Source organism: Nyctibius grandis, chromosome 1 (assembly GCF_013368605.1).
Source record: "Nyctibius grandis isolate bNycGra1 chromosome 1, bNycGra1.pri, whole genome shotgun sequence".
NCBI lineage: Eukaryota > Metazoa > Chordata > Aves > Nyctibiiformes > Nyctibiidae > Nyctibius > Nyctibius grandis.
This window is the reverse complement of record NC_090658.1, coordinates 26,120,392-26,147,534: the sequence shown is the minus strand read 5'-3', so window position 1 is coordinate 26,147,534 and position 27,143 is coordinate 26,120,392. Positions and strand designations below refer to the sequence as shown.

The window sequence follows — 27,143 nt, the reverse complement described above, 5'->3', positions numbered from 1 at the left end:
AATCGTCTTCTCGTTGAGGCAGGAAGATTATGGCAGTTCATGGCAGATGTGAGGTTTGGAACCTATTCCATATCTACAGTAGTCAATGAAGATGTTGTGCACTGAAAGCAGAACCTTGTCCTGAGGCAGCAATTTGATGTATTTGCAAATCATGTTGCAGTTATAAGCCACAGTTGGCAGTGATACACTTTTTTATTGTACACAATGTTACTCAGTTGATTTGTGCTAGTTGCAGAGCAAAATTTTGGCATTTCAAATAGCTGTCAATTTTTATGAGTTAAATGCAATTTGTGCTAATATTTTAGCACTGTTATATGAAGAGATTATCTGCAAAGGGTGAGATGTTGCTGGCATTTTGCACAGGCACCAAAGAGCTTTTCAATTATTTTTCCTATTGAAAGGCATCATTTCAAGAACAATCTAAAAAAATGCTTCAAGTATGACAGAGCACTTCTTATAATTTATATACATTTATGGCCTGTTATGTAAACACAGAAGCAAAATAGAAGATATCTGCATCCTAAAGTCAGTTTTTTTATGACTTGGAAGCCCATCCTGGAGTACTACCCTCTCTTCAAGGAAAGGTGAGACATAAAATGGAGACAAATTAGGGGGAAGTCAATACACAAATCATAGAATCATAGAATGGTTTGGGTTGGAAGGGACCTTAAAGATCATCTAGTTCCAACCCCCCTGCCATGGGCAGGGACACCTCCTACTAGACCAGGTTGCTCAAAGCCCCATCCAACCTGGCCTAAAACACTTCCAGGGAAGGGGCATCCACAGCCTCCCTGGGCAACCTGTTCCAGTGTCTCACCACCCTCACAGTAAAAAATTTCTTCCTAATATCTAATCTAAATCTACCCTCTTTCAGTTTAAAACCATTATGCCTTGTCCTATCACTACATGCCCTTGTAAAAAGTCCCTCTCCCACTTTCCTGTAGGCCCCCTTCAGGTACTGGAAGGCTGCTATGAGGTCTGGAGCCTTCCCTTCTCCAGGCTGAAGAGCCCCAACTCTCTCAGCCTGTCTTCATAGGAGAGGTGCTCCAGCCCTCTGGTCATCTTCGTGGCCCTCCTCTGGACTATCTCCAACAGGTCCATGTCCTTCTTATGTTGGGGGCCCCAGAGCTGGACGCGGCTGGTCATGTTGAACTTCTCAACCGTCACCCCCAAGTCCTTCTCCTCAGGGCTGCTCTCAATCCATTCTCCGCCCAGCCTGTATTTGTGCTTGGGATTGCCCTGACCCATGTGCAGGACCTTGCACTTGGCCTTGTTGAATTTCATGCGGTTTGCACAGGCCTGCCAGCTCTCAGGCCTGTCATGGTCCCTCTGGATGGCATCCCTTCCCTCCAGGGTGTCAGCTGCACCACACAGCTTGGTGTTGTTGGCAAACTTGCTGAGGGTGCACTCAATCCCACTGTCCGTGTCACCAACAAAGATGTTAAACAGCACCGGTCCCAATACCAACCCCCTGAGGACAACCCCAATACCGACCCTCTTTCTCACCACAAAGAAAGCAAGCTTCTCAGATAAAGCATTTGTTTTCTGAAATATTCTTAGAGGAAGGCTCCTTCTGAACAGTAATATAATGTTAGCTTAGTTCTTAAGATGTCATCCTTGTACTCAGGTAGGAAACCAACTATAAGCTTTTTATTTACAATACAATGTGGAGGCAGGTGCAGACTGATCTAAGCGTGCATACATGTAAAGGAAAAGAGACCATAAGGCCACAAATGCACCAGGTGGCCAAGGAGCATGCGTGACTGTGGCCATGAATATACTTGCATTGACTTTAGTATTCAGTGACTTTTTAATATGTATGTCGTGGTAGAGCTTAGAAGGAACAATTGGCAATTAAAGCATCATTGGCTAGGCCTCACACAGTCATGGAACAAGACAACAGTCCCTGAGGGGAGGGCAGCCTGGATAATAATAAGGGAAATATTGGTGTTGCTCATGGAGTTAATATGTAGCAAAAGTCGTTCACAAAAGGTATCAGAAAGTATCCAATCCACTTAGAAATGTTTGTAAGAAATAATATGTCTACCAGACAGTTGACGTAAAAGACTGAGGTCTATATATTTGCCAGATTGCTATGAGGGAGAAGTTTCTGAGTCCTCTGCTGGTTCTGTCTGGACAGGGCTGTATTGGCTCCATTTGTGATGCTGGGAACAGTCAGCTCCACTGAGCCCTCTTAGTTTTGCAGACCTTAAAAAGACAAAAGAAAAATATTCTGCCAAATAGAAATAATCAATGTGGAATGTATTCCCACTCTGTTACAAAGATATGGCAGACAATAGAAAGTAGGGGATAAATCAGTAAAATGCAGGTGGTTGTGGTAGCTGAAATGATCCTTTACTGGCTGTTCATATGGTGAAGTGATATGAAGAGATGGAGAGTTTAAAAAATTTGCTCAGTAGGCAGGGGGAGAGAGCGTTCTCTCTGAATATTTTTTGTCAATTACCATATAGCAATCTGAGATGTATTTTTTTTGCTACATTTATTCCATTCACTGAACTGATTAAAAAGGCAATGTTTTCAGGAATATAGCTGTGGATTAAATATAGATGTGCACAGATAGGAGTAATTTCTTGTGCCACTGAAAAAGATGTGTATAATATGGTATTATAGAATGAGATTTGCATCTGATTTACAACCTCAGTATAACTAAATTTAAAACACCTTTTTGATCACTTACATTTTGTCAGCTATTTGCCCTGTTGGAGGTCAGGTGGGAGTCCTGCCATCGTTTGTAATAACATAAATTATAATTGAGTAAACTGGCTGTGATCTGGCCAGAAATTTTTTCTGAATTTCATTCCACTATTACTTAAAAATGGTAACAAAAGTAGTACCTGAAGTAGGGAGTTTTTTGAAGAATCCCTTTTCTCATGTTTGGACTGGACCATCTGTTCTCTCCAAGGATGACAGAGATACTGAAATACTGAAGTGTTTAAATACTCCAGTAGTGGATTATCTACTTCCTCACTAGGAATCATGGGAGATTTCAATATGATGGGTAAGGTATGTAGGAGTTGACTCACCATCCCCTTAACTCCCATCATTTCACACTTAAAGCTAGACAACTTCTAAGGAATATTGTGGGAAAAAGAAAAAAAAAACCCTTTCTGTTTAATAGCTGGCTACTTAGAAACTAAGACTCAAGCATGATTAACTAAGACTCCAACATGATCAAGGTAGCACAGTTGAACCTCACCCCAGCTACAGTAACTGTACACAAGTGGACTGTACATCCATGGTGAGAGCAAGGCTGTATGAGTTCACTTACAATACTGCTTTCGTCAGAGGGAAGAATGGAGTAATCAGTAAAGAAATCCATTAAAAGGCTCTGACCAGGAGCCATGGTTTTCAGGGCTTTAGTTAAGCAAAGCAGGTAGTATAGTGACGAGGAAGCCTCTGAGATGTTCAGCATGAATCCAACAGTGAGCTGCTTAGTTACAATACTGTATTAATTTACTGTTTTTTTTCCAAAAGTAATTTTATGAATCCCCAGTCAGAAGCATGATGGTAATTTTCCAGCTTCAGAGCATGAAACAAGTTCTCAAAGATGCAAGGGATTCATTAAAAGGAAGCCAGGAAAATTATTATACCTGCATGCACAGCAATACTGACTTTGCCATTGCAAGGATCTCTTTATAAACAACGTCTACAGAGATACGGCTACAGGTGATGGGGAAAAAAAATTCTTGGAACTTCACAAAGAGCCAGTTTCAGGGTTGGAGGTCAGAGGAGAGAGGAACCTGTAAAGATGGGGCTATCTGCAATGCTGACCAACTTAGTATAATGTTCGCTTTTCATTAAGCCAAGACAAACAAGACGAAAAGGGCAAACTTGCACGTTGTCTCCCTAAAGTCCATAACTCTGTGCCTGACATCTCCGGAGGCAGGGTTCACATTAACTTCAGTTGTGTGCTATTTAACTTGGCTATTGGAGGACTCACTTGGCTCTCTTTGTAAATACCACACCTTTTATATTTCTGACTCTCCCCATTTTAATACTGCTGTTTTGCTACGTGGAGATTTCTTGTCGTACTTGAGATTTCTTCTAAATATACATAGTTCATCCTCCTGTCTGTTCCTGAACTTCTAATCTGCAGACTCTCAGTGGGTTCTGATCATGTCCCATCATTCAGATGTTGCACGCAGGGGGCATTACTGTGTGATTCCCAGAGGGTGAATGAAAACAAGGGGCTTGGTTCAATGCTGTGAGATACCAACCTGTGAGGGAAAGCTCTAGGGCACCACTTGTAATTCCCAGGGGGACTCTATATTCAGAAAAGCAGTGAGAAGCCCTATGCTTTCGCCTGCATGAGGACTTTACTGCTGGATTCATAAATACTCATTTTGACTTCTTAACCGCAAGCGAAACAAATGGCAAGTTGAAAAAAAGAGTTTCCCCAAAAATGCGAGCTTCGGTTTACTTTCCCAGCTGCAAAATGCCTCAGTTGCCCACCTTATTGCCTTTTACACCCCCACTCTGCCTGTCCCCATGGCCATGACAAGGTCCTAGAAATGAGGAGTTCCATAATGAGCTCACGTCAGAAGAACTTGCACAGAAAGGCAATAGTAAGGGCCCTTTTAAAAGGCCTTCTGCTAGCTCTGTCCTCCTTGATTCTGGAATAATTTGCTTCAGTTTCTAATGATCACACCTATAACTAATCACATAAGAAAGGGAGACTTTCACCAAATGGCGTTTGAACTTTACAGTCCAAACCCAGCACTTCCAGCTCAGGTGCTATACCAGCTTCAGAAGAGATGGAAACAAAAAAAGGGGACATGAACATCTGCCAGAGATGAACTCTCTTCTAGCGATGCCTGAACTGATCTGCAAGAGGCTCACACTGCACCCTCCACTGTTCCTCAAGGCCACGGTGGAGATTGGATGCCTTCCTGCTGACTCCCAGTAGTGAAGATGTACATGGACCTTTTTGGCAGGTTGTTGCCTCTTCACTCTGTAGGCATTCTGGCAGAAAGTAAGAGTGGTGCAAACCTTCAAGCAGAAGTGATGGTCTGAATTTGTCCTAGAGAAACACCTCGACCACCACAAATCATCATTCTGCCCAAGGTGGATTGCTTTTTTGGTCTCGGAGAAACCTGCTGCACGTGTACTCAGCATCACACCACTTTCTTCCCAAAAGGCAGATGCCTTGAAGAGGCTGCCAGCCCTGTGCAGCTGCTGGGACACAGGGCAATAGACATTTAGAAAAACTTACCTCCTTGCTGATAAATGAGAAGTGGGGCTTTCTGCTGACGCTTTTCTAGGGGTTTTGCTCTCAGGTTCCTCCGCTGCCTGTTGGTGACTATAGTAGCAGCAGGACTTGCTTTTTATTCATGCCATCTAAAATGGTGAGGGCCATGTCAATACGTAGGTGTTTGTGTCAGCAATGTTCAGCAGCTTAGTTTACAGCTAGTCTTGCAAAGTAATTCACTGAGATTCTTGCCACAATATATGAAATTCTTTGAATAAGGGTGGAAAAAAAAAATCATCTAATGTAGAAGTCCAGGCAGTGAGATCTTCCAGCTGAGACCATTGTCAGAGTTTGTCAGTGTTCCTGCTCCATGGGCTTGGCAGTGACCTTTGTGGAACGGTAGGTGCTCACCTGGTCACAGAGGATGCTTGGGCTCCTGGATGTCACCACATTACTAATGACAAAGATGTCCTTTTCAGTATAATCTGATGTAAAAGCTGTAACTTGTTATACCTTTTCCCTTTTCTGAACTGCAGTACCGCTGTTTGTACTGTTTGTGTTATACAGCCATCTAGAGGGCCTGCTGCCTGTGCAGACTTCACGCTGTTGACCAGCAACCACAAAACTGCGGGAAAATACAAGCTCTGCTGACTCTCAGTGGCCAAACTCGGCTGCAATGCTGTGGGTATGTTTTTCCAAATTCAGGAGTGCTGTTCTGGTGCTGTTATGCAGGTGGTGTCATATTTTTTGGGGGGAGAAGGTACCGACTAAACTGCTGAGGGCAAAAATTAGGGAAGAATTGTCAGCAGAGAAGAGGATCTGGGTACCATAGAGAAGAACGTACCTGACCTTGAGATTTTACAGCAGTTCTACAGAACAAATGCAATATCTTACATCTAGGGGCTATCAAAATTGACACTGTAAACTGAAGGTGAGTCGTTGCCTGGCAAAGAGAGACGGGACGAAAAATTGGAGTCAAAAGGCAAAATGATTAGAAACCACTACATGACTCTGATGGACAGATGTGGTTCTTGGAGACACCAGGAGATGCATGTCTGCTTCAGATAGGGAAGACTTAACCCCTTGTACTGATGAGACTTCACTTGGAGTATCAGACACAAGCCTGGCTTTCAAAGATCAGGAAGTGGGAATTTGAATATGCAAAGAAGACCTCAAGGTGATCAGGGGAACTGAAACCCTATTCTATAAGAGGAACTTAAAGATCCAGCAAGACAACATCCACAAAGGGATATGAAATGTTTCCCCCATTAAAAAATGACATCACTGTTGTCAACAACAGAGACAGATAAAAGTCACATGGTGCAAGATCAGATGAACATAAATTGCCCAAACCTTTTCAGCTGGAAAGTCAATGTGTTTCTAACACTAAGAGCAGTGAGGTTCATTAGCCGTGTGTGAAGTGCCAAGAGGAGAGCACCCTCTCCCCTTGCTAAAATGCAGGTTGATCCACGAGGTGCTTGTCAGCACCCACACTTCCAGCCTCACATTCCCGCTTTGGTGATGCTCTTCAGACCTGCTAATTTTGCAAGTTGTGTCGTGATGACTGTAAAAAGTATCCCTGCATTAGTGGACCTTGCACTCCGGCCGGGGAAAAAAAGTCTGTGAGAGACTGTTACAGACATCCTTTTGGTCTGAATACAATCCTTCAATTTTACTTCAGCGTTAATTTACACGACATCTCTTGGAACAACTTTTCAGAGACTGATACGTTGAAGAAGATGTCAGTGTTTTCACTCTTCCTTGTGGCACTTGACTGTCTTGATGGACAAGGGGCAACGGGCACAAACTGAAACATGGGATATTCTATCTGAATATGAGGAAAAACTTCTTTACTTTGAGGGTGACAGAGCACTGGAACAGGCTGCCCAGGGAGGTTGTGGAGTCTCCTTCTCTGGAGATATTCAAAACATACCTGGACACAATCCTGTGCAGCGTGCTCTAGGGAAACCTGCCTTGGCAAGGGGCTGTACTACATGATCTCCAGAGGTCCCTTCCAACCCTCACCATTCTGTGATTCTGTCTCCCAGTGCCATCTCTGCAGCTTCACCCAGCTCCTGTAGAACACTGAAGCTGGCACCCTCTTCCCAGGATGCCTTTATAAAAGTGATTCTCTCTTACAACCCCTCAGCTGTGAGGGTGCCCGCACTCGCAGTCAGGTCGTGATAAATGCTACGGAAACACTGACCAGAACGGTAACTTCTGACCCGAATCGTTCATGCGTTTGATACAAGCCAACTGACAGGTTCTCAGCACATCCAGGCAGACCTGCCCGGCACGGTTCATGCCCAAAGGCAACGGTGTTTCTCAGTAACCGCGTTCTGCTGCAGCCCCCCCGACATGTGTCGGCCGGGCCGCAGCCGCAGCCGGCGAGCAGGCGGGAGCGGGGCCTGCCCAAGCCCCCGCTCCATGGAGAAGCCGGCGGGGCCTGGCGGAGCCGCAGCCCCGGAGCGGGCGCCGCGGCGAGGCCGGCGCAGGCCGCGGGGTTCGTTCCGACGCGGCGGGGGGGCTGCGGCGCCGCCCGGCGGCCGGGAGGGGGCGCGCAGGGGCGGGGAGCTCCGACCCGCTCCGCCCGGCTCCCGCCCTCCCACCGCGGCGGGCGGCCGCAGCCCATAAGGGGGCGGGCGGGGCTGCGCCCGGGTGGTCTGTGGAGTGGAGGGGGTGTCGTGGACGGAGCTGCCCCTCGCCGGGGCCCCGCCTGCCCGTCCGCGGGGCTAGAGCCTCGTCTCGGCCCGCCTGGGGCTGCGGCTGCTTCTCCTGCTCCCGGCGGCAGAGCCCTCCTCAGGTAAGGGGGGAGCGGGGTCCCCCCCTCCACTCCCCTCTGTCTCGGGTTGGCGAGAGTAGCCGGGGTCCGGCCCTGGCCTTAGTCCTGCCCCGAGGGACCCGCCGGACCCGGGCCGCGCCGAGCCCTCGGCCCCGGGGCCTCCGCAGCAGTCGCGGCCGGGCAGGACTCGCGTCCCCTCCCGGCGGCTGCAGGCGGAGCCCGACCGCCCGCTTGCCCCGAGTCTGCCCCGCCGCAGGGCCCCGGCAGCGCGGGGGCTTGAAGTGCGCTCGGTGGCCGCCGTTCGGCCGCCCGGGTCCCGCGCCGAGAGCCCGGCATGCGGCAGCTACGGTGCGGGGTGCCCCGCTGCTCGGTGCCCGTCCGTCTTCCGTGGGGAAACCTCTCCCGTTCTCCCTTTCCCCGCAGGGAGGTGGCCGGCGGGGTCTGCGGGGCAGCAGCTCCCAGCCCGATGCTGCTGCCGGCCTGGGAAATGCGTCTCTACGGGCTCCTCGCCGTGGGCTCTCATCTCTATGCTTTCTACGAAGCGCACCAAGTGTCCCAAAGTAAGTCTGCGATGGGGATGTGCTTGGACTTGCAGCGCTTCCCACCCGTGGCTGGTCAGGCTGCTCGGCTTGAGTTGTCCTCTCTGTGTTGGCTTCTACTTTGCTCTTCTGCGAGTAGCACCTGTGCTCTTCCTGGCTGCAAACCAGCCCTGTGCGAGGAAGTGGTAGCCATGTGCAAGCTGGGCAGAGAGCTTTGACCCAAGGCTTTTCTGCCTGAGGTGCTGTGAAGGCCCTTAGCAATGGTGTCCTGGTACTTAGCTAACAGGGAACTAATGAGGGAGACTTCTGAAGCTCGGCTACTCAGAGGAAGTTCAGGAAAGTTGGATCTGAATTGGGGTTTTTCCTGACTAGTCTTGAACCCTCTCCCCTGCAGCCCTTTGGAGGTGGGTGGTTCAGAAGCAGCTGTGCCTCCTGAATGGTGCTTGCTGGGGGTTGAACCTGGGAGGCCTCAGGGCAGGTGGGTGCTGCCCAGCCTGGAGATCTGGGGCTCCTGTGCTGGGTTGTGGGCTCAGAGCAGTGGTTGGCTTTAGGGTTAGTTTGTTTTGAAACACCTCCCTGTGCCATGTGTAATCTCTTGGCAACTGCTACAGTGGCTTGGTTTTGGTTCAGTGGGACTGTGTAGTGCAGAGTAGGTGTGGGGTTTTAAACAATTCAAATACAATTTGTAGATGAAAAGAAGCTGTGTTCTGGCACACTGGTATTTTAAGGGAAATGAAAGTAGTATTATCTAATAAAAGTATAGCTGGTTAGAGAGGCTCATTGGGGAAATGTGTATTGCATCTTGTTAGGCTTTAATCACAAGGTGTTCTACATTAATGACCCTATCTGGCTCTCAAAAGTGCTTAAGGGAAGGACAGGAGTGCTGGAAAGGCACTTGCAGGGCAGTGAGGGAAGTGCTGGGGAAATGGGTACAGGGCTGTGCACCCACATGCATGGGATGTCTTCTGTGGACAGGGCAAAAAGCTGCATGGGAAGTGGGCTCTGGAGGTGCTTCTCTGAGTGACTTTGTACTGATCGTTGTCAGGGCTGTGTGTGCCTTCTGCTCTGATGGGAAACACCAGGCAGCCCTAAAAGGAGGGAAACAAGGGTTAGTGTAGGTCCTGTGTGATGAAAGCTTGGTTGCCACCTGCTACTGCCCCTGTTGCAAGGGGGAATCAAAGCATAGGCTCTGGCCAATTCAGTGACTTTGCCTTTGTTGCAGGGCAGAGCCATGGCCTGGTCAGGCAGCTTGCCTAGTGAGTGGTGACATGGTGACGTGCCCTTCCCTGGCTCTGAGTGTCCCCATCCGCAGAGGCAATGCGGGAACGTGTTGCTCTTGAGCAGCAGAGGCTGCATCCCTGACTCTCCCTACTCTGGCTGCTATGTCCTTAGCAAATGTTTGTTCTTCTCTGCAGAGTATGAAGCTGCAATGGATAGAAGGTTTGGCCTGGAACCAGGGACTATCTTTCAGGGTCTCAAAAAGGTAGGATTGATGACTGGTACCAGCATCTTTTATTTTGTGGCAATAATGCTGATATCATGTCTCCATGCCCTTTGCTCACTCAAGCTTCTGATTTAGCTTCAGAGGTTCGTAGTAACTTTGCAGATTTGGATATTCGTAGTTTACTTTAGTGTATTTGTTTCTAATGAGGAAGAAGGACTTGCCAGGTGTGTCTAGATCTAAGAATTGTAACAAAAGTTTTGCTTCTTTTCTTGATCCCTGGCCCAAGTGTTTTTTCCTTTGTTACATCACTTAATAACCTTCTGTTTTACTCTTTGGCCTTAAAAGCTATGATCACCCTTGATGCTTCCTGCAGCCCTTTTCCCCTTTTTCCTGTCACTGGGTGGTTTAGATAATGCTTAACATTAGTGAAGACATGTTCCCCTCTTGGTTGGCCTGTAGTCCAGCATAGAGGAGAAGAGATTTTTGAAGTGTAAGGGCTTAAAGAAACATGGTTGGTCTTAAAAAAAAAAAAAACCAAAACCTCAAAAAACCCCCACACTAGCACCCCTATACCCCAAACCAAAAAAACCAACCAACTCCTCCCCCTACCTTGCTTGCTTTTGACCTCACATCCTTTTGAAGAAGTGCAATTAATATTGAGGATGACTTACACAAGACCAGGAATGCACATCTGTGGAAGTATTTTGGTGTTTAGGCCCACCATCACTGCTGGTAAGGGACCCTTGACATGTGCTTTTGAGAAAGACATGAAGCAATTGTGGAGATGAACTTTTATTGTGGCTCTGTATGGGACATGGGGCTACCAGCTGATCCCTCTTACCTAATTTAGATAAAAACCCCATGTCACAGGAATCTCAAGCTGACCTGACTTCATCTGATCCCACCTAGGCTTTGTTGAAACAAGAAGTGAAACTTCTGTTCCACCAAGGTGCCTTTTCACCCAAACTCTTGGTTTTCCAAGGCAGAGCAGAGTTGATCTTGGAATCCCTCAGGAGAGGTGAGGGGCACATGCAGGGAAGGCAGTGCTTTGCTTCTCTGTTGGCTTTCTTAAAAGCTCTTTCTTGATAGGCTGACAGAAGTTGAAAAAAGAAAAATTCCTGGCTAAATGTTGCATGAGTTAAGTATAGTACAAAAAATCCTAAAATTAAAAGGATTAGGGCAAGCAGAGGTGTGAATTTCTTAGGTTTGAAGAGATGGTCAGGAACAGTTGTAGCAGACTAATCTGTTGTTTCCTGAGAAACTTCCCAATGGGGAACCAAAGCAAGGATGTGTTGGACTGGGAAGCCCTGAGAAGTGGGACCCTTGTTCTAGGCTGCATTTCTGTGTAGTCACCAGCCTGTTCCCCATGTCCTGGGGAGGAGGTGTAGGTGCTTCCCTGCCTGCTTTGTGGTTAGAAAAGTCCCATGGCATTCATAGGGAATGGCAGTGATTGCTGCTTAGTCAGGTTCAGTGCTAGTGTGGGGTTTAGGAGTCATGACACCATCTAAAGCTCTTTTTCTTAATTTCACACCATTGAAAGTCAAAATGGAGCTCTTGGAGCTCACTGCTGTAAGTGATCAGCCTGTGTTGCTGAAACAAGACATTCCCCAGATGTTGAGCTCTGTGGTGCTGTGTGACAGACCTAGTGTGTTATGGATGTTTCCTTGTCCTGTAAGAGCATGCTTTTATGGCCAGATACATGTACTGACCAGTTCCCTTGGTGCCCCAGGACCCCATGGACTTTGAGTGGAGCTACTGGATTGAATGGGGAAGGGAACGTATACTGTGGCTTCTGGCTGGTCACCTGCTGGTATCACAAGTGTCCAGGCTCTTGGTGGAAAAGGTATGTATGGATTTTCTTCACAGCAGGGAGTTTCTGTGGGTTTCAGTTTACTCTGGGCATGGGAAAGCTGGCACTGAGGCTGATGAGTGTGGGAAATGCCATTCTGTGGGGTGAGTTGTGTGAGTGGGTCTGTAACAATGCACAGGTGAGAGTGAGTAGGTAGGTTGTAGGCTGCCTTAGGTCTATGTTTGGAGACTTCAGCCTCCAACCCTTGAAAGCATGTGCTTTGTTGTGGACTGTTAGCCAGTGTCATATGACCTGTACACAAAAGAAGGGTGTAGTTATTCCATTCCAAGACTGTAAAGTGATGACTGCTTGGGTTTTGGCATGATTGCTAAATGATTGCATGATTGTGCGACATGACTGGCATGTGGTGTCACACCTGCTAGTTTGGGGAAGGAAAGGGAGGAGTAATGTTCTCTCCCAGATCAAGGAGGCTCAAGATTTCACACAGGCTGCTACAGAAACCCCCTCCCTTCTGTTTTATGGATACAGTTGGGTTTCCCTGTACTGATTCATATGTGTTCTTAACCTTGTTGACTGCATTTGTTTCTACTATAGACCCTGTGTAGGGCAGCACAGATATTGAGTACTTTTTTTCTTTTAGAAATAATCAAACTAAAAATTGTTCATTTTTCTTTTTCTAACAGTATAAACCATGGTGCTTGATGGTTTATGGAATGGCTGCCTGCTGGTTGTTACTGGGAATCAAGGGCTTTGCTGTCATTTTGTTACATGCAACTATTTCATTTGCGGTGGCTCAGTTTCAGCTGTCACTCCTGACATGGTTGTGCTCTCTTATCCTGCTATCCACTTTACACATACCAGCTGTGGAAGAAGCCAAGGTAATGTGAGAAGCACTAATTAAGCATCAAACTAATTATGGTGGTGTTTGTCCATTATGGCAGCTATCTTTATGACAGAGTGCTGTCCCTTCAGTTTATGTGAGCAGAGGTTGGCTTGAAAAACCTTGGGCAGTAGAGCTGCAGTGACTCATGCAGGAGCTTCTCCAGTTAGAAAAGTTGTATTTCTCAGTCGTGCTGGCCAGTGCATTGAGATGAAAGGATGTGCCTTAATGTGTAAGCGCTATTCAGTAGAACTGGAGTATGATAGTACTTTACTAGTGCTCTAGTAAACACATTTCTTGTTCTTTGGAGCTATAATCCTACCAATTTAAGGTGCTGTTTTTTGGGTTCATATCCAGGAGTTGCTTAGTCAAGCCTGACCATACTTTATTGGTGACTGCAGGCTTCTGTATGGAAAGGGAGACTGTTTCTCTACCACTTTGATTTGTATGAGACAAGCTGCTTGCTCACAACGGTTTGGTGCAAGCTCAGCTTTGCTCTTTCTGTAATGGCTTTTGCTGGACAGTGCAAATTTTAGAGAAACTGCTGCTCCATTGTGAGGAAATGCCCTTGCTGCATTTACTTGGACTAAGGGGAAAAACTGGGCATATGTTATAAGTCTTGTTGTTCTGATATTCGGGGGAGGGCAGATGAGTGAGTAGGGTCTCTTCATGTGGTATAGACAGATTTGTGTCTCGCTGAGAGGAGGAAAGGGCCTGCTGCAATACAGATGTAATCAGCCAAATACATATGCTGATGTTTCTAAGTCTTCTGTGATGATGTGTTTTTGTTGTTGGAAACAAGTGTGACAGGGAGTGTAAAAAAAACTTGATAAAGGCTCAGTAACATCTTTCCAGCCTTGAGCTTTCTCAGGAGTGACAGATGCTCTTCAGATCTGAACTGCAGCCTTGGCTTCAGCCCTAGCAGTCCCTCGGCTGTCAGTAGCATTGCCAGCTGGTTTGGATACTGTATTACTGGACCAAACCTGAGGGAGAGAATGGCATTCCTGTAAGAAAAGCTCTCCTGCTGTCATAGTTCTTCACAACCTATTATGTTTCTGAAATCAAGCTGTTGTCTCTTTGTGCTGGTTGCAGTAGCTCTGGAGGCCCTTCCTCCATCAATGGCCAATGCTTGTTGTTCACACATTAAGTAGTGCTCTTCACTTCAGGTGCTCATTCCATCTGCTGTTTGCTTTAGTTGCGTCCTGCTGCCGATGACCCTGAAAGTTAGGATCTGGGTGGACATCGCTGTCCTGCCATATAGAAAACACAGCATGGCACCATTGTGATCTGGCTCTATTTTGTCTTGCAGAGAAAGTGGTACGACACAGAAAATGAGTATTATCTGCTGCTCTTCACTGTGTCTGTCCGCTGTCTTTTCTGCACTAGCTTCAGCCTGGAGTACTGCTGGCATGGACCTTCCCAGAAGTCATCCCACTCGTTCCTGTGGATGCTGGCATACGTTTTTTATTACCCCATGTTCCACAACGGACCCCTTATGAATTTTGATGAATTCAGTAAGCAGGTAACAGTGTTTTTAAGATCACACAGATTTTCAGTGCATCTGCACCTCAGGTGAATTGAGGGAAGAACTATTCAAGTGGATGTGATCTCTTTTGCAGCTGCCAAATCCAGACACAGACCTTGTACTTTGAGGAATAGATTAAAGCATGATAGGTTGATTTTTTTTTTTCCTCATCTTGAGATTTTTTTTAATACTGATCATGAGAGAATGTTAAGTAGACAATTTCATTAGTTTTCCTTGAGATGCTCTTTTAATGGTGTATTTCATAATGTAGTTTGCAGCTAAGCCTGAGTTTCTATTTATTTTCTAGTTATGTACTTGACAAATTGATATTGATGAGACTTTAAAACAGAAGGTTTTCCTGATGTTAGTCTGTATCTATCATCCTTTTCTCTGTAAGTGTTTAAGTATGCTGCATGCAAAAGGGAAGGCTGTGGTTAGAAACCAGTCTTGAGTATTCATGCTTGTATGCCAGAAGTGGCATAATACTGAACTCACATAAGGCTGGTAACTAACATTGACTAAATAGTCAAAATATATTGTCAAAATAAGACTTTATATCTAGTGCTTGGATGGAGAGAGTTTGATTAGACTCCAATGTTAGAGAAGGTGGAAAGGAAGCAAAACAGTTTTTAAAGGCTGGATGATTAATCTTCTGTATCAGACTCTGATCGCTCTTTCCTTCTGAAATAAATATTTTCCCTCAACAAGGTACTTTGAAGAAAAAAAAAAAGAAACCTACAGAAAAGTTTTCATTCATGCATATTCTGACTTCAGTAAAAGCATCTGTAACTGATTCTATAAAATTTTTCCTCTTTACATGTGGTTTGAAGGATTTCGATTTTTACTTAGTCCTTAGCTTTAGATACCCAACCAATTCTTAATTTCTATCTTCCACATAATTTTGAAAATATCAAATAATGTTCTGGGAACGTGAAAACTGGACAGTTTTGGGCATAGCATTGGGAGTTTGACAGTGTCCTGGATATCAACTTCAAGACAAACCTTCTTCCTCAATTTTTTCTAGTTTACAGGATGGTTTTTTTTGTCTGACATCAGGTTCATCCCTTCAGCCAGGGAGCCAGTGACACATGTTGTTACATTAGGAGCGTGTTCATAAATTTAGCATGTAGCTGCTGAACTGGATTTTTGTTTTCCTTTCCTCCATCAGGAGGATGTTGTAGGAAAAGTCCACATAGACTTGCATAGAAACTGAGGTAATGGGTTTTTTTACTGTTTGTTGTTTTGTAGCTTCTGAAGTGTGTTAAATTGCACCTACATTCTTGTACCCTTAGCAGAGGGAGAGTTCTTGTTTTTTCAAGAAATGTTTCAGAAGACCTATGAGACTCCCAAGTTGAGAGCAACCTGGGGATAGCTGGTAGGAAAAATTGGGGAGGGGCGTGTCTTGCATTTGAAACTGAGCTCATCTGATATGGCTCAGCAAAGACCCATGCAAAGACCACCTGTATCCTTGATGTAAGGAGTAAAAGGAGGATTGAGAATGGGATGCCTGTATGTGCAGTAGGTTCTCATTTAAATATGCACAGACCTATTTGGTTAAAGCTGTAAAGATGGAACAAACTGAACAACTTTAATGTGTTTCTTGTTGGTGTTTGCTGAAGTCCATTGTTAGAGCTCTTACCTGAGCAGATATTGCCTTGACAGGTGAGGTTGGAGAAGGGTTTTGAAGTTTGCAGTGCCCAGCAGTTGATTCAAAGTGCACAATACAAAAAGTGTCTTTATTGCTGCTATCAGAAAAGACCACCTGCAGAACCCCTTAACTGAAGCTGAGACTGAGATGAGGGCTTCTGCTGAGCACACTGGAAAGCAGAAGTTGTGGAGATGGAGACAGAGAAACTGCTGTATGGCCTGAAGAATGGAATACCAATGCTGGCAATTGGCATCCATTGTCAGGCAAAAATGAGAGACTGTGACACTTCACCAATGGCCTTGTTGAATTTCTGTGTTGAAGCAGGGTATAGCAGTTGTAGTCACAGGTTTGAAGGCCTGTTGTGCAAATCCCTGTGATTAAATGGTAGTTTCCAAGCTTCCATCTAGCTGGTACAAATAAACCTTCAAAATTAGTGTCCTGCTTCATTTGTAAGTGAGCAGAGCTGCCTGCATGTTACCAGTACTATGTGCTTGCAATTATGAGGGGTTTTGACTTTGCAGATGAGTTGGTTGCTTATCTTGTACTTGCAGTTCTGGTGCCTAGTTACAGACTGGAGAAGATGTTGCACACACACAAAATGATGGATGTACAAAACATGATTAAATTTTTAGGCAATCGTATGTTTCTGTTATTTGATCATATTTTCTTTTACTGCGGTAAGAAGGTAAAATAATAGTATACCAATGTGTTTACTATAGTTAGCAGCATAAGCATTTGGGGCATCTTGAGAAGCCTGTCAACTGCAAACCTTGTCTTATCTGATATTTAACTTGCACTTGATGTGCTGAGCCAATGGCAGTTATGTAGGTCTTGCTGACCTTGGTAATGCTACAGGAGGAGAATAAAGAACTGTCCTCAAATAATCACTCTTGTGCAGCTGGTAGAAGTTCGAGGTATTTTAAGAGCAAGCAGTCATTGTTTCTGTGTTTGGTAGGGCTGCTGCTTGGAAAACCTCCTTCATAGCTATAGGTTCTTTAAAGTTTTTATTATCTCTAGAGGTTGATCAAGTTACAGGAATTAAAATATTAAGTGTCTCATGTCTGGTTTCTGTTCAGGTTAACAGCACTTGGACTTTTCTGCAATGTTTTGGTGCAGTGTATGTTCACATTTGGCATCTTGTTGATTGCTGCTGCTTACTGAGATTGAGAATGGACAGACCAGTCTCCCTCAAGAGTATGTCAGGAATTTCCAAATGGTGTACTCAAATGGTCCCCTTAGTAATAGTAATGAATAGCAAATGAAATTTAAAAAAAAAGTCTCAGGATGAGTATTTGAGTAAAACAGTCAGTTATGTGCCATATAACCTCTTTGTTTTTCTTTAGATGAGGAGAAAAGAAGCCTTCAGTTTGAAGACCAATCTCAGCATCTTAATTGTGGGCATAATTCGTATTTTCTTTTGGTGGTGCCTGGCTGAGCTGATGATTCACCTTATGTATATCCATGCTCTCTACAGCAGTGCTTCACCTTTGGAAGCTGCATCGTACTGGGCCTTGGGTGAGTATAGAAACAATAGCAGAAAACTTCCTTCTCCTCTCACTTTAAGAACCCCAGTCTACTTCTCTTTTCTGTCCATCTGTAGGTACTTATGAATAGTACATTATGGCCAGTCACTGTCAGAAAAGTGATCTGCAGACTCTTAATCACAGAATCAATCAGGTTGGAAGAGACCTCTGGGATCATCGAGTCCAACCATTGCCCTGACACCACGCTGTCAACTAGACCATGGCACTAAGTGCCGTGTCCAGTCTTTTCTTAAACACATCCAGAGATGGTGACTCCACCACCTCCCTGGGCAGCCCGTTCCAATGTCTAATGACCCTTTCTGAGAAGAAATGCTTCCTAATGTCTAACCTGAACCTCCCCTGGTGAAGCTTGAGGCTATGTCCTCTTCTCCTATCACTAGTTGCCTGGGAGAAGAGGCCGACTCCCACTCCACTACAACCTCCCTTCAGGTAGTTGTAGACTGCAATAAGGTCACCTCTGAGCCTCCTCTTCTCCAGGCTAAACAACCCCAGCTCCCTCAGCTGTTCCTCGTAGGTCATACCTTCCAGACCCTTCACCAGCTTGGTTGCCCTCCTCTGCATTCGCTCTAACACCTCAACGTCTTTCTTGAAGTGCGGGGCCCAGAACTGGACCAAGGTGTGGCCTCACCAGTGCCGAGTACAGAGGGATGATCACTTCCCTAGACCGGCTGGCTACACTATTCCTAATAGAGGCCAGGATGCCATTGGCCTTCTTGGCCACCTGGGCACACTGCTGGCTCATGTTTAGCCGGCTGTTGTTCAGCACCCCCAGGTCTCTTTCTGCCGGGCTGCTTTCTAACCACTCTTCCTCCAGCCTGTAGCGCTGCATGGGGTTGTTGCGGCTGAAGTGTAAGACCCGGCACTTGTTCTTGTTGAACCTCATGCCGTTGGTCTTGGCCTATCTATCTAACCTGTCCAGATCCCTCTGTAGGGCCTTCCTACCCTCCAGCAGATGGACACTGCCACCCAGCTTGGTGTCATCTGCAAATTTGCTGAGGGTGCACTCAATCCCTACATCTAGATCATCTGTAAAGATATTGAACAGCACCGGCCCCAGAACTGAGCCCTGGGGAACACCACTAGTGACTGGCCGCCAGCTGGACTTTGCCCCATTCACCACCACTCTCTGGGCTCGGCCATCCAGCCAGTTTTTAACCCATTGAAGAGTCCACCCATCCAAGCCCCTGGCAGCCAGTTTGTCTAGGAGGATGCTGTGGGAGACAGTGTTGAATGCCTTACTGAATTCTAGATAGACTACATCCACAGCCCTGCCCTCATCTACTAAGCGGGTCACTTTGTCATAGAAGGAGACCAGGTTGGTCAAGCAGGACCTGCCTTTCATGAATCCATGTTGGCTGGCCCCGATGCCCCGATTGTCCTGCATGTGCTGTGTAATGGCACTCAGGATGATCTGTTCCATCACCTTGCCTGGCACCGAGGTCAGGCTGACAGGCCTGTAGCTCCCTGGATCATCCTTCTGACCCTTCTTGTAGATGGGCGTTGCATTTGCTAATTTCCAGTCAGCTGGAACTTCTCCAGTGAACCAGGACTGCTGGTAGATAATAGAGAGTAGTTTGGCAAGTTCATCTGCCAGTTCCTTCATTACTCTGGGGTGAATCCCATCCGGGCCCATAGCCTTGTGTGTGTCCAATTGGCACAGCAGGTCACTAACCGTCTCCTCCTGGATTACAGGGGATTCACACAGCCCCCTGTCCCTAACTTCAGGCTCTGGAGGCCAAGTCTCCTGAGGACAACCAGTCTTGACATTAAAGACCGAGGCAAAGAAGGCATTGAGCACCTCTGCCTTTTTCTCATCCCCTGACACTACACTACCCTCCTCATTCAGCAAGTGGTGGAGGGTCTCCTGGACCCTCCTTTTGCTGTTGATGTATTTGTAGAAGCTTTTCTTTGTTATCTTTGACTGTAGCAGACAAATCAAGCTCTAATTGAGCTTTGGCCCTTCTAATCTTCTCCCTACATGACCTGGCAACATCCCTATAGACCTCCCAGGTTACCCGACCCTTCTTCCAGAGCAAGTAGGCTCTCTTTTTTTCCTTAAGTTCTAGCCTAAGTTCTCTGTTTAACCAGGCTGGTCTTTTTCCCCGACAGCTTGTCTTCCTACAGACTGGGACAGCCTGCTCCTGAATATTTAGCAATTCCTTTTTAAAGCACGTCCAGCCTTCCCGGACTCCTTTGCCCTTCAGGACCGACTCCCAAGGGACTCGGTCCACCAACCTCTTAAACAGGCTAAAGTCTGCCTGGCGGAAATCTAAGGCAGAAGTTCTGCTCTTGCCCCTCCTTACTTCCCCCGCTATTGAAAACTCTAACATTTCATGGTCACTATTCCCAAGACGGACAACGACCCTTACATCTCCTACTAGTCCTTCTCTGTTCACAAACAACAGGTCAAGCAGGGCCCTTAATGTAACATGTAGATCCTCTAAGAAGCTTATAGTTGAACTTATTGAGCTGCTTCCTAAATTAAAAAATATTCTGTATTTTTTCCAATCAAAAGTGTGTGTTTAAGCTTTGGTCTAAAGTGGCTTTTCCCCCCAAGTCATAGAAGTGGACACTTAAAACAAAAAAAGTTTGCTTAGGGTAGGGATGGAGGACGGGAGGTGTTAAGAATTAGTGTTCATTGATCTCCTGTGTTTGATGTTTCTAGTTTGTATTCATGTTGAAAGGTAAAATGACAGTGCTCATGAAAAGAGCAGAGGGAAGGAATTGCAAGCAAGGTGACCTGAAAGTAGCAGTCAGTGCCTCTCAGCTCTGTTTTCCTGCTTGACTTCCCCCTCTTCTGCCCCCTCCCAGCTCCCTGGTATTTCATTAAAATGCCAAACTGCGGGGGAAAAAATGAGCACTGACAAATGTAGCATAAAACAGCAAGAGCCTTGGGTGCTGGTATGTAGGTAGATGTAAGCTAACCCATAAGCCACTGGCATATGTGGTTGGTTTGATTTTTTTCTGCTGTCCTATGTGTATCACCAGGTAGGAGGAACAAAAGCAGAGAAACCCCAGGCCTTAAAATTGGGTTCTGAAAAAGCCTTGGTGATTCCTGAATTGAAGAAGATGCCTCTTACTGTACAAGCAAGTAACAGGGATCGATACACACACTGGTATGGTCCTGTGAAGCATTCGTTGGAGGTCATGTATGATGAGCAGGGTGTGTATGGAGGACACTTGTGTATTGGACTCTGGTCAGTAGAGGGCAATGTGTGTGCTTTGTGTGTATATACACTTAATATATGTTTCAATATATAATTTTTATGTATAAAAAAAGAGCAAGACCAGAGGGAGAGCAGAAAGTAAGAGGTTTGCCTCCATGGTTCATTATACTCCATCGCTGTTTAGAAAGTGGATTCTGAGTTTTCATATCTGTTCTAAATGTCAGTTCATTGATGAATTAAATCTGTTAGCTCCCAGTGCTGTCTGTATGTCTGAAAAAGGTTTGCTGTGTTACTGAGCATGTGGAACCTGGTAAGTGCTGGCCACTGGATAAGGCAGGCAAGGCTACAGAATTAGGGATGAAATACTCCAGCTCTGGTGTTACTGGTGGATTTCTCCCTCCCTTCAAGACTACCAATGTTGATTTTAAAAAAGAAGTGAAAAGAGTTACTTTCCAGACAATAGCTAAATAGGCTGTATATTATTTGACAGAATATATCCTAAGAATTAAAATGCATTTTGAAAAGATGATTAGAAAAGGCTAAAATGCCTCAAAGCAGCAAGTGGTGAAAGTCACTGTTAAAGCAAGTTTGGACTGTAGAGCTGCCTGATTAAAATATGATCATTTGAATTGAGGCAAGTCACCTGTGGAGACCCTACTTTTAGGAGAGGTGTGTTTGAAGTGTTAACCCTATTTTCATTGAGCTTTGTCTTTGTAGTAATGAAAGCAGGTGTTTAAATATTGTAGTACAAATGAGATTTTTGAGACAGAAGTTTGCCACTTCTTAAAAAGTTTTCTCGGCAAGTGTTATCAGAGTGATTATACAGGTCTCCTTAGACTCAAACCAGTGACAGGCCACTGTTGTGACTTGCTTTAGGGAGCCACTGATATATGAGTAAAGGTACTGGTAATATTTTCTGTTGATCCTCACCAGATCCTTATGGATCTTACCATACTTCTGCACCAGTTCTTGTACAGAGCCAAAGACTCCCCTCTGTTATTTTGCATTCTGTGTTATTAAAACCAATTGTATCAGATAACTGAGTCTTGAGACCAAGGAAGCAGCTTGTTGTTGACTCAGGAGTTAAATCCAGTTGATGGCCGGTCACAAGTGGTGTTCCCCGGGGCTCAGTATTGGGGCCAGTTCTCTTTAATATCTTTATCAATGATCTGGATGAGGGGATTGCGTGCACCCTCAATAAGTTTGCAGATGACACCAAGGTGGTTGGGAGTGTTGATCTGCTTGAGGGTAGGAAGGCTCTGCAGAGGGATCTGGACAGGCTGGATTGATGGGCCAAGGGAAATTGTATGAGGTTCAACAAGGATAAGATAAAAGCCGCTATGGATTCCAGTGATCCAGTATCCTGGGTGAACTGCAGCATACCAGAAGAATAGCCACACTGGGCCAGATCAGAGGTTCATCTTCTCTAGTGAGTAATGTTTGGATGTGGTACATAATGAAGCCTGGGAAAAGAAATAAAAAATAAAGGGCAGGTAGATTGATGATCCTTTCCAACATATGTTCTTTGGGCTTCTGTGGCTGAATGACAAATTCACTGACGTGTAGTAACAGGGAGCTCAACAGCACTAGTTGAAATATCGTAAATTAAGTGATTTATTTTTTCCTTCACTATAGCAACATAGAATATCAATGGTAAAATTCACTCTGGTGGAGTGCATTTGGTTATATAGAAACTGGAATGGATGTTGAGTATTGCTAATTCATTTGTGTGTTAAGTCTGATGCTGAAAATGCAGAGGTTAAAAAACACTGCATAGATCTTCCTTATGAGGCTTTATGTTTAGTCTGGTGATTCAGCACCACTTACTCATCTCTGCTCATCTGAACAGAGCTTCCTGTCAGTCTCACAAGGTATAGGGAATGATGAAAGCCAGAATTCTGCATGAAAATGTATTGTCTAATGCAATTTTTGCCCTGGATTAATCCAGGATATTAATAGATATTGTAATTGTGAGAATATACTTGAATAGGAATCTGTGTGTATGTGTGTTGTCAGAGGTGTGTGATGTAGAGACATACATCTGAGATGTATGCTTGTATGATACAATGTTGTAAGTGTTCTGTGGGTTTAATGTATTGGTCTTAACTGTATGCAATTTGTTTGTTCTAGTGAAGCATGCACAAGTTAGTGTCAAGTAGATATTATTGTTCTAATTATTAACTAGTCTCTAGTACTCCAAAAGGGTATTTATTTTCAGGAGCACCAAGTAAGTCAATCTAGAATGATATGATCTGTTCAAAGGTGGAGCCACCTGGTTTAATCTGTAATTGGTGATTTCATCTTTTAATTTATTAAAAGAAGAAATATTACATAAGTTCCTCTTTGAAAGTGAGACCTACAGAGCAGTCCATGTAAGTTGGATGTAGGGTGCTGGTTTTGATGTGTTGCAGTTCTTTTTCTAATGAACCCACAGATAGGAAACTGATTTATCAATTCGTTTTAAGGAGCACACAGTGTTTTGCTGTTGAAATTAGGGTGTCTGTGCATGAACAGAGTAATCTGAGTTCCCCCCACCCATCCTGCAAGATAAACATAAAGATAATCTGATAAAATATTTGGCATCTTGACATCTGTTTTGAAAACTGGAAATGCATCAATCGGAAAGCTTATTAAGATGTTATTCTCTAAAACCCTAGTTCTATGCTGTATAGAAAGAAGTGGTGGTGGTGGTAAGCTAAATATTTTAAAAGTTTTCCTGCAGGCTAAACTTCCAGATAGCATTGGCAATTAACCTACTTTTATGACTACTTTAACTCATGTGATAACTGTTGATTTATTTAGAGTTCTTTCCTGCAAGTATTTACTAATGAACATAATGCCTACTGTAGCTGTTTTGGGAGTATTGAAGGTAGATGGCTTTAAGGCATGTCTATCCTTGAAAAATCTTCTGGTTTTCTTTAAGTAACCTGGAAGACCTGTCTATGCCTTGGCCAAGAGTCCCTTGGCAGCTCTGTTTAGTCTTGTTTAAGTAACTTCACTTTGAGATCTTTATGTCCATTCAACTTTGTTTAAAAAGAAGCACTTAAGACCCCAGAGCAAACATTGTGGTATGTACTTTCCTGCCACTGCTCCATATGTTTTAGGATTTTTCTTGCTGCTTGTGTGCTACTGGAGGGCTGGGATATGAAGCTGGGCTGCATGAGTCCCTGTAGTACCTTTTTCTTTCATCATTCCTTTTGATTTTGTGAGCCAGCATCTCTTTCAAAGCACTGCCAAGAAGCAGTGAAAAACACTGAGCACTATGAGCCTAATTATTAATTGCATTATTTTCTGTTCAAGTAATGAAATTAGGCTGCTTCATGTTTCTTGCACAATACTCTTTTTCAATGGCTAGAGACAGGCGTAACAAAATTGAGTTGTCATTTTTGTGTTTATTCAGGTGAGTGTAGCAGGTATGAGTGGGTAGTTAGCCCTGATGGGGGGACAGCACAACACGATGTACGTGGAATTGCTGGCAATGGCTGCAGAGCTCTGCTTACCTGGCAGCTTGTGCTGAGTTGACTTGGCTCTGTCCTAGTGATATATTCCTATGAAAGCTTTCCCCCAGCATGAGGTGTAGCATCCTGCTGTGATCAATACCAAACTAGGAAGGTCATAGTAGATCCAGTCTCAGGGCTCTTGTCAGGGTGGAGTGTCCTGCTGTGAAGAAAGTACTCTAGCCCAGTGTGTAAAGCTTGTCAATAATCATACTCTTATTGTTTGATTAATGAAGCTGGAAATTCCTGATACATCTTATGATTGTTGGCATTATTGCTGAATTACATCTGTAGCCTCTCTGCTTCAGTGCAGAGCTATATTCTTTCATGGAGATTTTCGTTTGAGGGAATCCCTGCATAATTTTTAATTTTTTTCCTGTAGGCGGAGAAGCATGCAAAAAACTAAGAAAAAGGGTAAATGAACCCCTGAAGCCTGATATTTTGAACTTAATGAGATGGCCCCAAATTCTGAGCTATTTTAAATGTCTGTTTCCTGTTAGACTTGTGCCATGTGTCACTAACCCTTTTGAAATATGCTGCATATTTATCTCTGATACGTGTTTTCTGGTTGAAACCACCCTGGTACTTGACAGAAACAAGCATCTACAATCGTTAATGCCATAGGGTCAATGTAGCTGCAAAAAGGGTAAATTTGTGCTGTTGTTGCTCATAATAAAAGTGCCTGCTAAGTTACAATTCTTGGTGGTGAGTTTGGTGGTGGTTTATGGACAGAAAAATGCCAAGTGTGGTTTCTAATACCTGGATCAAAATCTTTTGTCACTTATTAAAATGTTCTGTTTGATAACTTCTGTCAAAAAAATCAGGCAGAGTTTTGAGTATATGAAAACTACAAAAAAAAAAAAAATCTGTAAATATTCTAAATTCAAATTCTTTGACACAAAGTTCTGAAACTTACGCAGTTTTGCAGTAAATTTAAGGAAGGCAATATTTGAAGGTCTATAAATGCATTTTTAAAGCATAGGAAAATTTAGAATACTTTAAGGATTGCAAGATGATAAATTGAAAATATCAATTTCTATAAATCAGTTAATTTAATCTGGGACTTGAAGCAGCTTGACTGTTGAAGTGCATGGGTTTAAGACTGTATGGATGCTTTAAATTGACAATTTTTTTAATCCCTTGACATGTTTCAGTTTTAAAAAGAAATTAACCTTGACTCTGAATCCTTTGAATTAATTTATTCTGGGGAAAAGATAGCATTTTTCCAATACTTTTTCCCTTAGGTATGTTTTTAATATACACTTGATGCAGGTTGTTTCCAATTTAAGATGATGCTCATGTGTGAGTTCTTTTTGAGCTTTAAGTTGAACACTAGAGAACAAATTATGTGATATTGTTAATGAATTTGAGAAATTTAGCATTGATCTTAAATTGATTTTTTTTATTTCATGTTTTTAAATTGGGTGAAGCAGTGTACTTCTGGCTGCTTTGTGCTATAGCAGAGCAAATGCAAAGCAGCTGGAATGTCTTGGGTATGCAGGAAGGTTTAAAGCCTGTGCCTGTTGCCAGTGCAGTCCAGCAGCTGTGAATCTTGCCCTTAGTGTTCCATGTGTGGCCAGAACTCTCTCACAGCTGGGATGAGTTGAAGACAATGAGAACTTAATATACATATTTTGAAAGGGACCTTCACAGTGCTGGTATTATAAGTCTTAAAAATACCACATGCAGAGTGGCTAGTGTGTACCAGGTTAATGATCGGTGATGTGATGTCTCCATTTGTTTAAGATACTGGCTGTTGAGCTGTCTGCTAGTTAATAGTAATGGCAACTTAGATGTATGTTATTAGAGATGGTGAAAATGCTTTTTTCCCCCTGAAACTTGCGTATTATAACTTTGTATCTGAGATCTTGGGATCTTTCATCATTGTATTTAAAATATATTGATTTTTCAGTCTCAAGAGGGTGGTAGTCCGTGTCTCTAAACCTGCCTTTCCATCATGCACAACCAAAGGATTTTGAATTTTATCAGTGTACAGACAGCTGTGATCTTGATAATCGGCTTGTGTGGGTGTCAGCATTCAGCTCTCCAATGAAATTTGTCAGAAAAGAAATGAGAAACCAAATGAGATGGGAATTAAAGCAGAAAGTTGGCTGTATGGATGATTTAGCAGTAATCTAATGTGTAGCTAATTGGCTGGTATCCAAATTGTGCTTCTGATTGTTTGTTTTCCTCTGGGGAAGAATGTTACTGAATACTAGATAACTGCTTTCCTGAAGGAAAATACTGTAAGCTTCATGTCTAGGTATTTTGTTCTAACATAAATTTTTGTCTTGTATGGCACAACTGTTTCTTATATAATGCACGTGGATCATGATATTAAACCTAAAAATGTAGCAGCAAAATGCTGGCCACGTGTAGGCCAGCAGGAGTTTTGCAATTTACATTATTAGTGCCAGAATTTCACCCTAGGTTGTTGTATATTAGATGAATTTTTAATGTTTAACTTCTGGTTGTTATCCATAGTATGCCTATTAGTCAGCAGAATGCAAAAGGCATGCTTTGCTGAAAAAGATGATGATTTAAGATGTTCCTGGACCTGTACTGATGGAGTCAGATTGGAACTTTGTCTCCAAGGAAGGTCTGCTGGAAGGTTTTAAAATTACATTAAATACCTAAAGGATTCCAGTCAAATCAGAAGTAAGTTAGTATCGGTGAGGGAAAGCAAAGCACTGCAAAGGAAGGAGATGTAATAATTGCATTTCATAATGTAATTTTACTTTCCCTCCTTTGGGACTAGATTTTTACTTAATGTCAACTGTCAGTCAGATGGAAAAGTTTACCAAAGTCAGTGATCTCTTAGGAGTGAACTCTCACCAGTTTCTGTGAAGATGTTGGCCTCTGCTTTTTACCGAATTTTTTCTTATGATTATTCGTCAAATACCATTTTGTACAGCAGAAAACATTTAAAATATTAATATGAATCACCTTGCTTTATTTATAACATGTTCTAAGACTGTTACTCGCATGACTAATAACTCTGAGAATAGCCAGTATGATTTTCATCTCACACCTGTGCAAGGTGCTGCATTTTGTGCCGTACCCTGGGGTTAAGCTGTGAGCAAACACACAGCCAGTTC

The 27,143-nt window shown here is 44.0% G+C and overlaps 1 protein-coding gene across 1 annotated transcript in view; it reads left to right on the top strand.

Moving 5' to 3' along the window:
- Nucleotides 1-7,890: 7,890 nt before the first annotated feature.
- HHAT (hedgehog acyltransferase) overlaps nucleotides 7,891-27,143 on the top strand; it is a 94,952-nt gene continuing 75,699 nt past the window's right edge. The window contains exons 1-7 of the mRNA XM_068396212.1: nucleotides 7,891-8,012; nucleotides 8,415-8,551; nucleotides 9,946-10,013; nucleotides 11,704-11,817; nucleotides 12,468-12,662; nucleotides 13,974-14,186; nucleotides 17,181-17,352. Coding sequence (XP_068252313.1) covers nucleotides 8,458-8,551; nucleotides 9,946-10,013; nucleotides 11,704-11,817; nucleotides 12,468-12,662; nucleotides 13,974-14,186; nucleotides 17,181-17,352 — 856 coding nt within the window. The 5' untranslated portion in view covers nucleotides 7,891-8,012; nucleotides 8,415-8,457. The remainder of the gene's footprint in view (nucleotides 8,013-8,414; nucleotides 8,552-9,945; nucleotides 10,014-11,703; nucleotides 11,818-12,467; nucleotides 12,663-13,973; nucleotides 14,187-17,180; nucleotides 17,353-27,143) is intronic.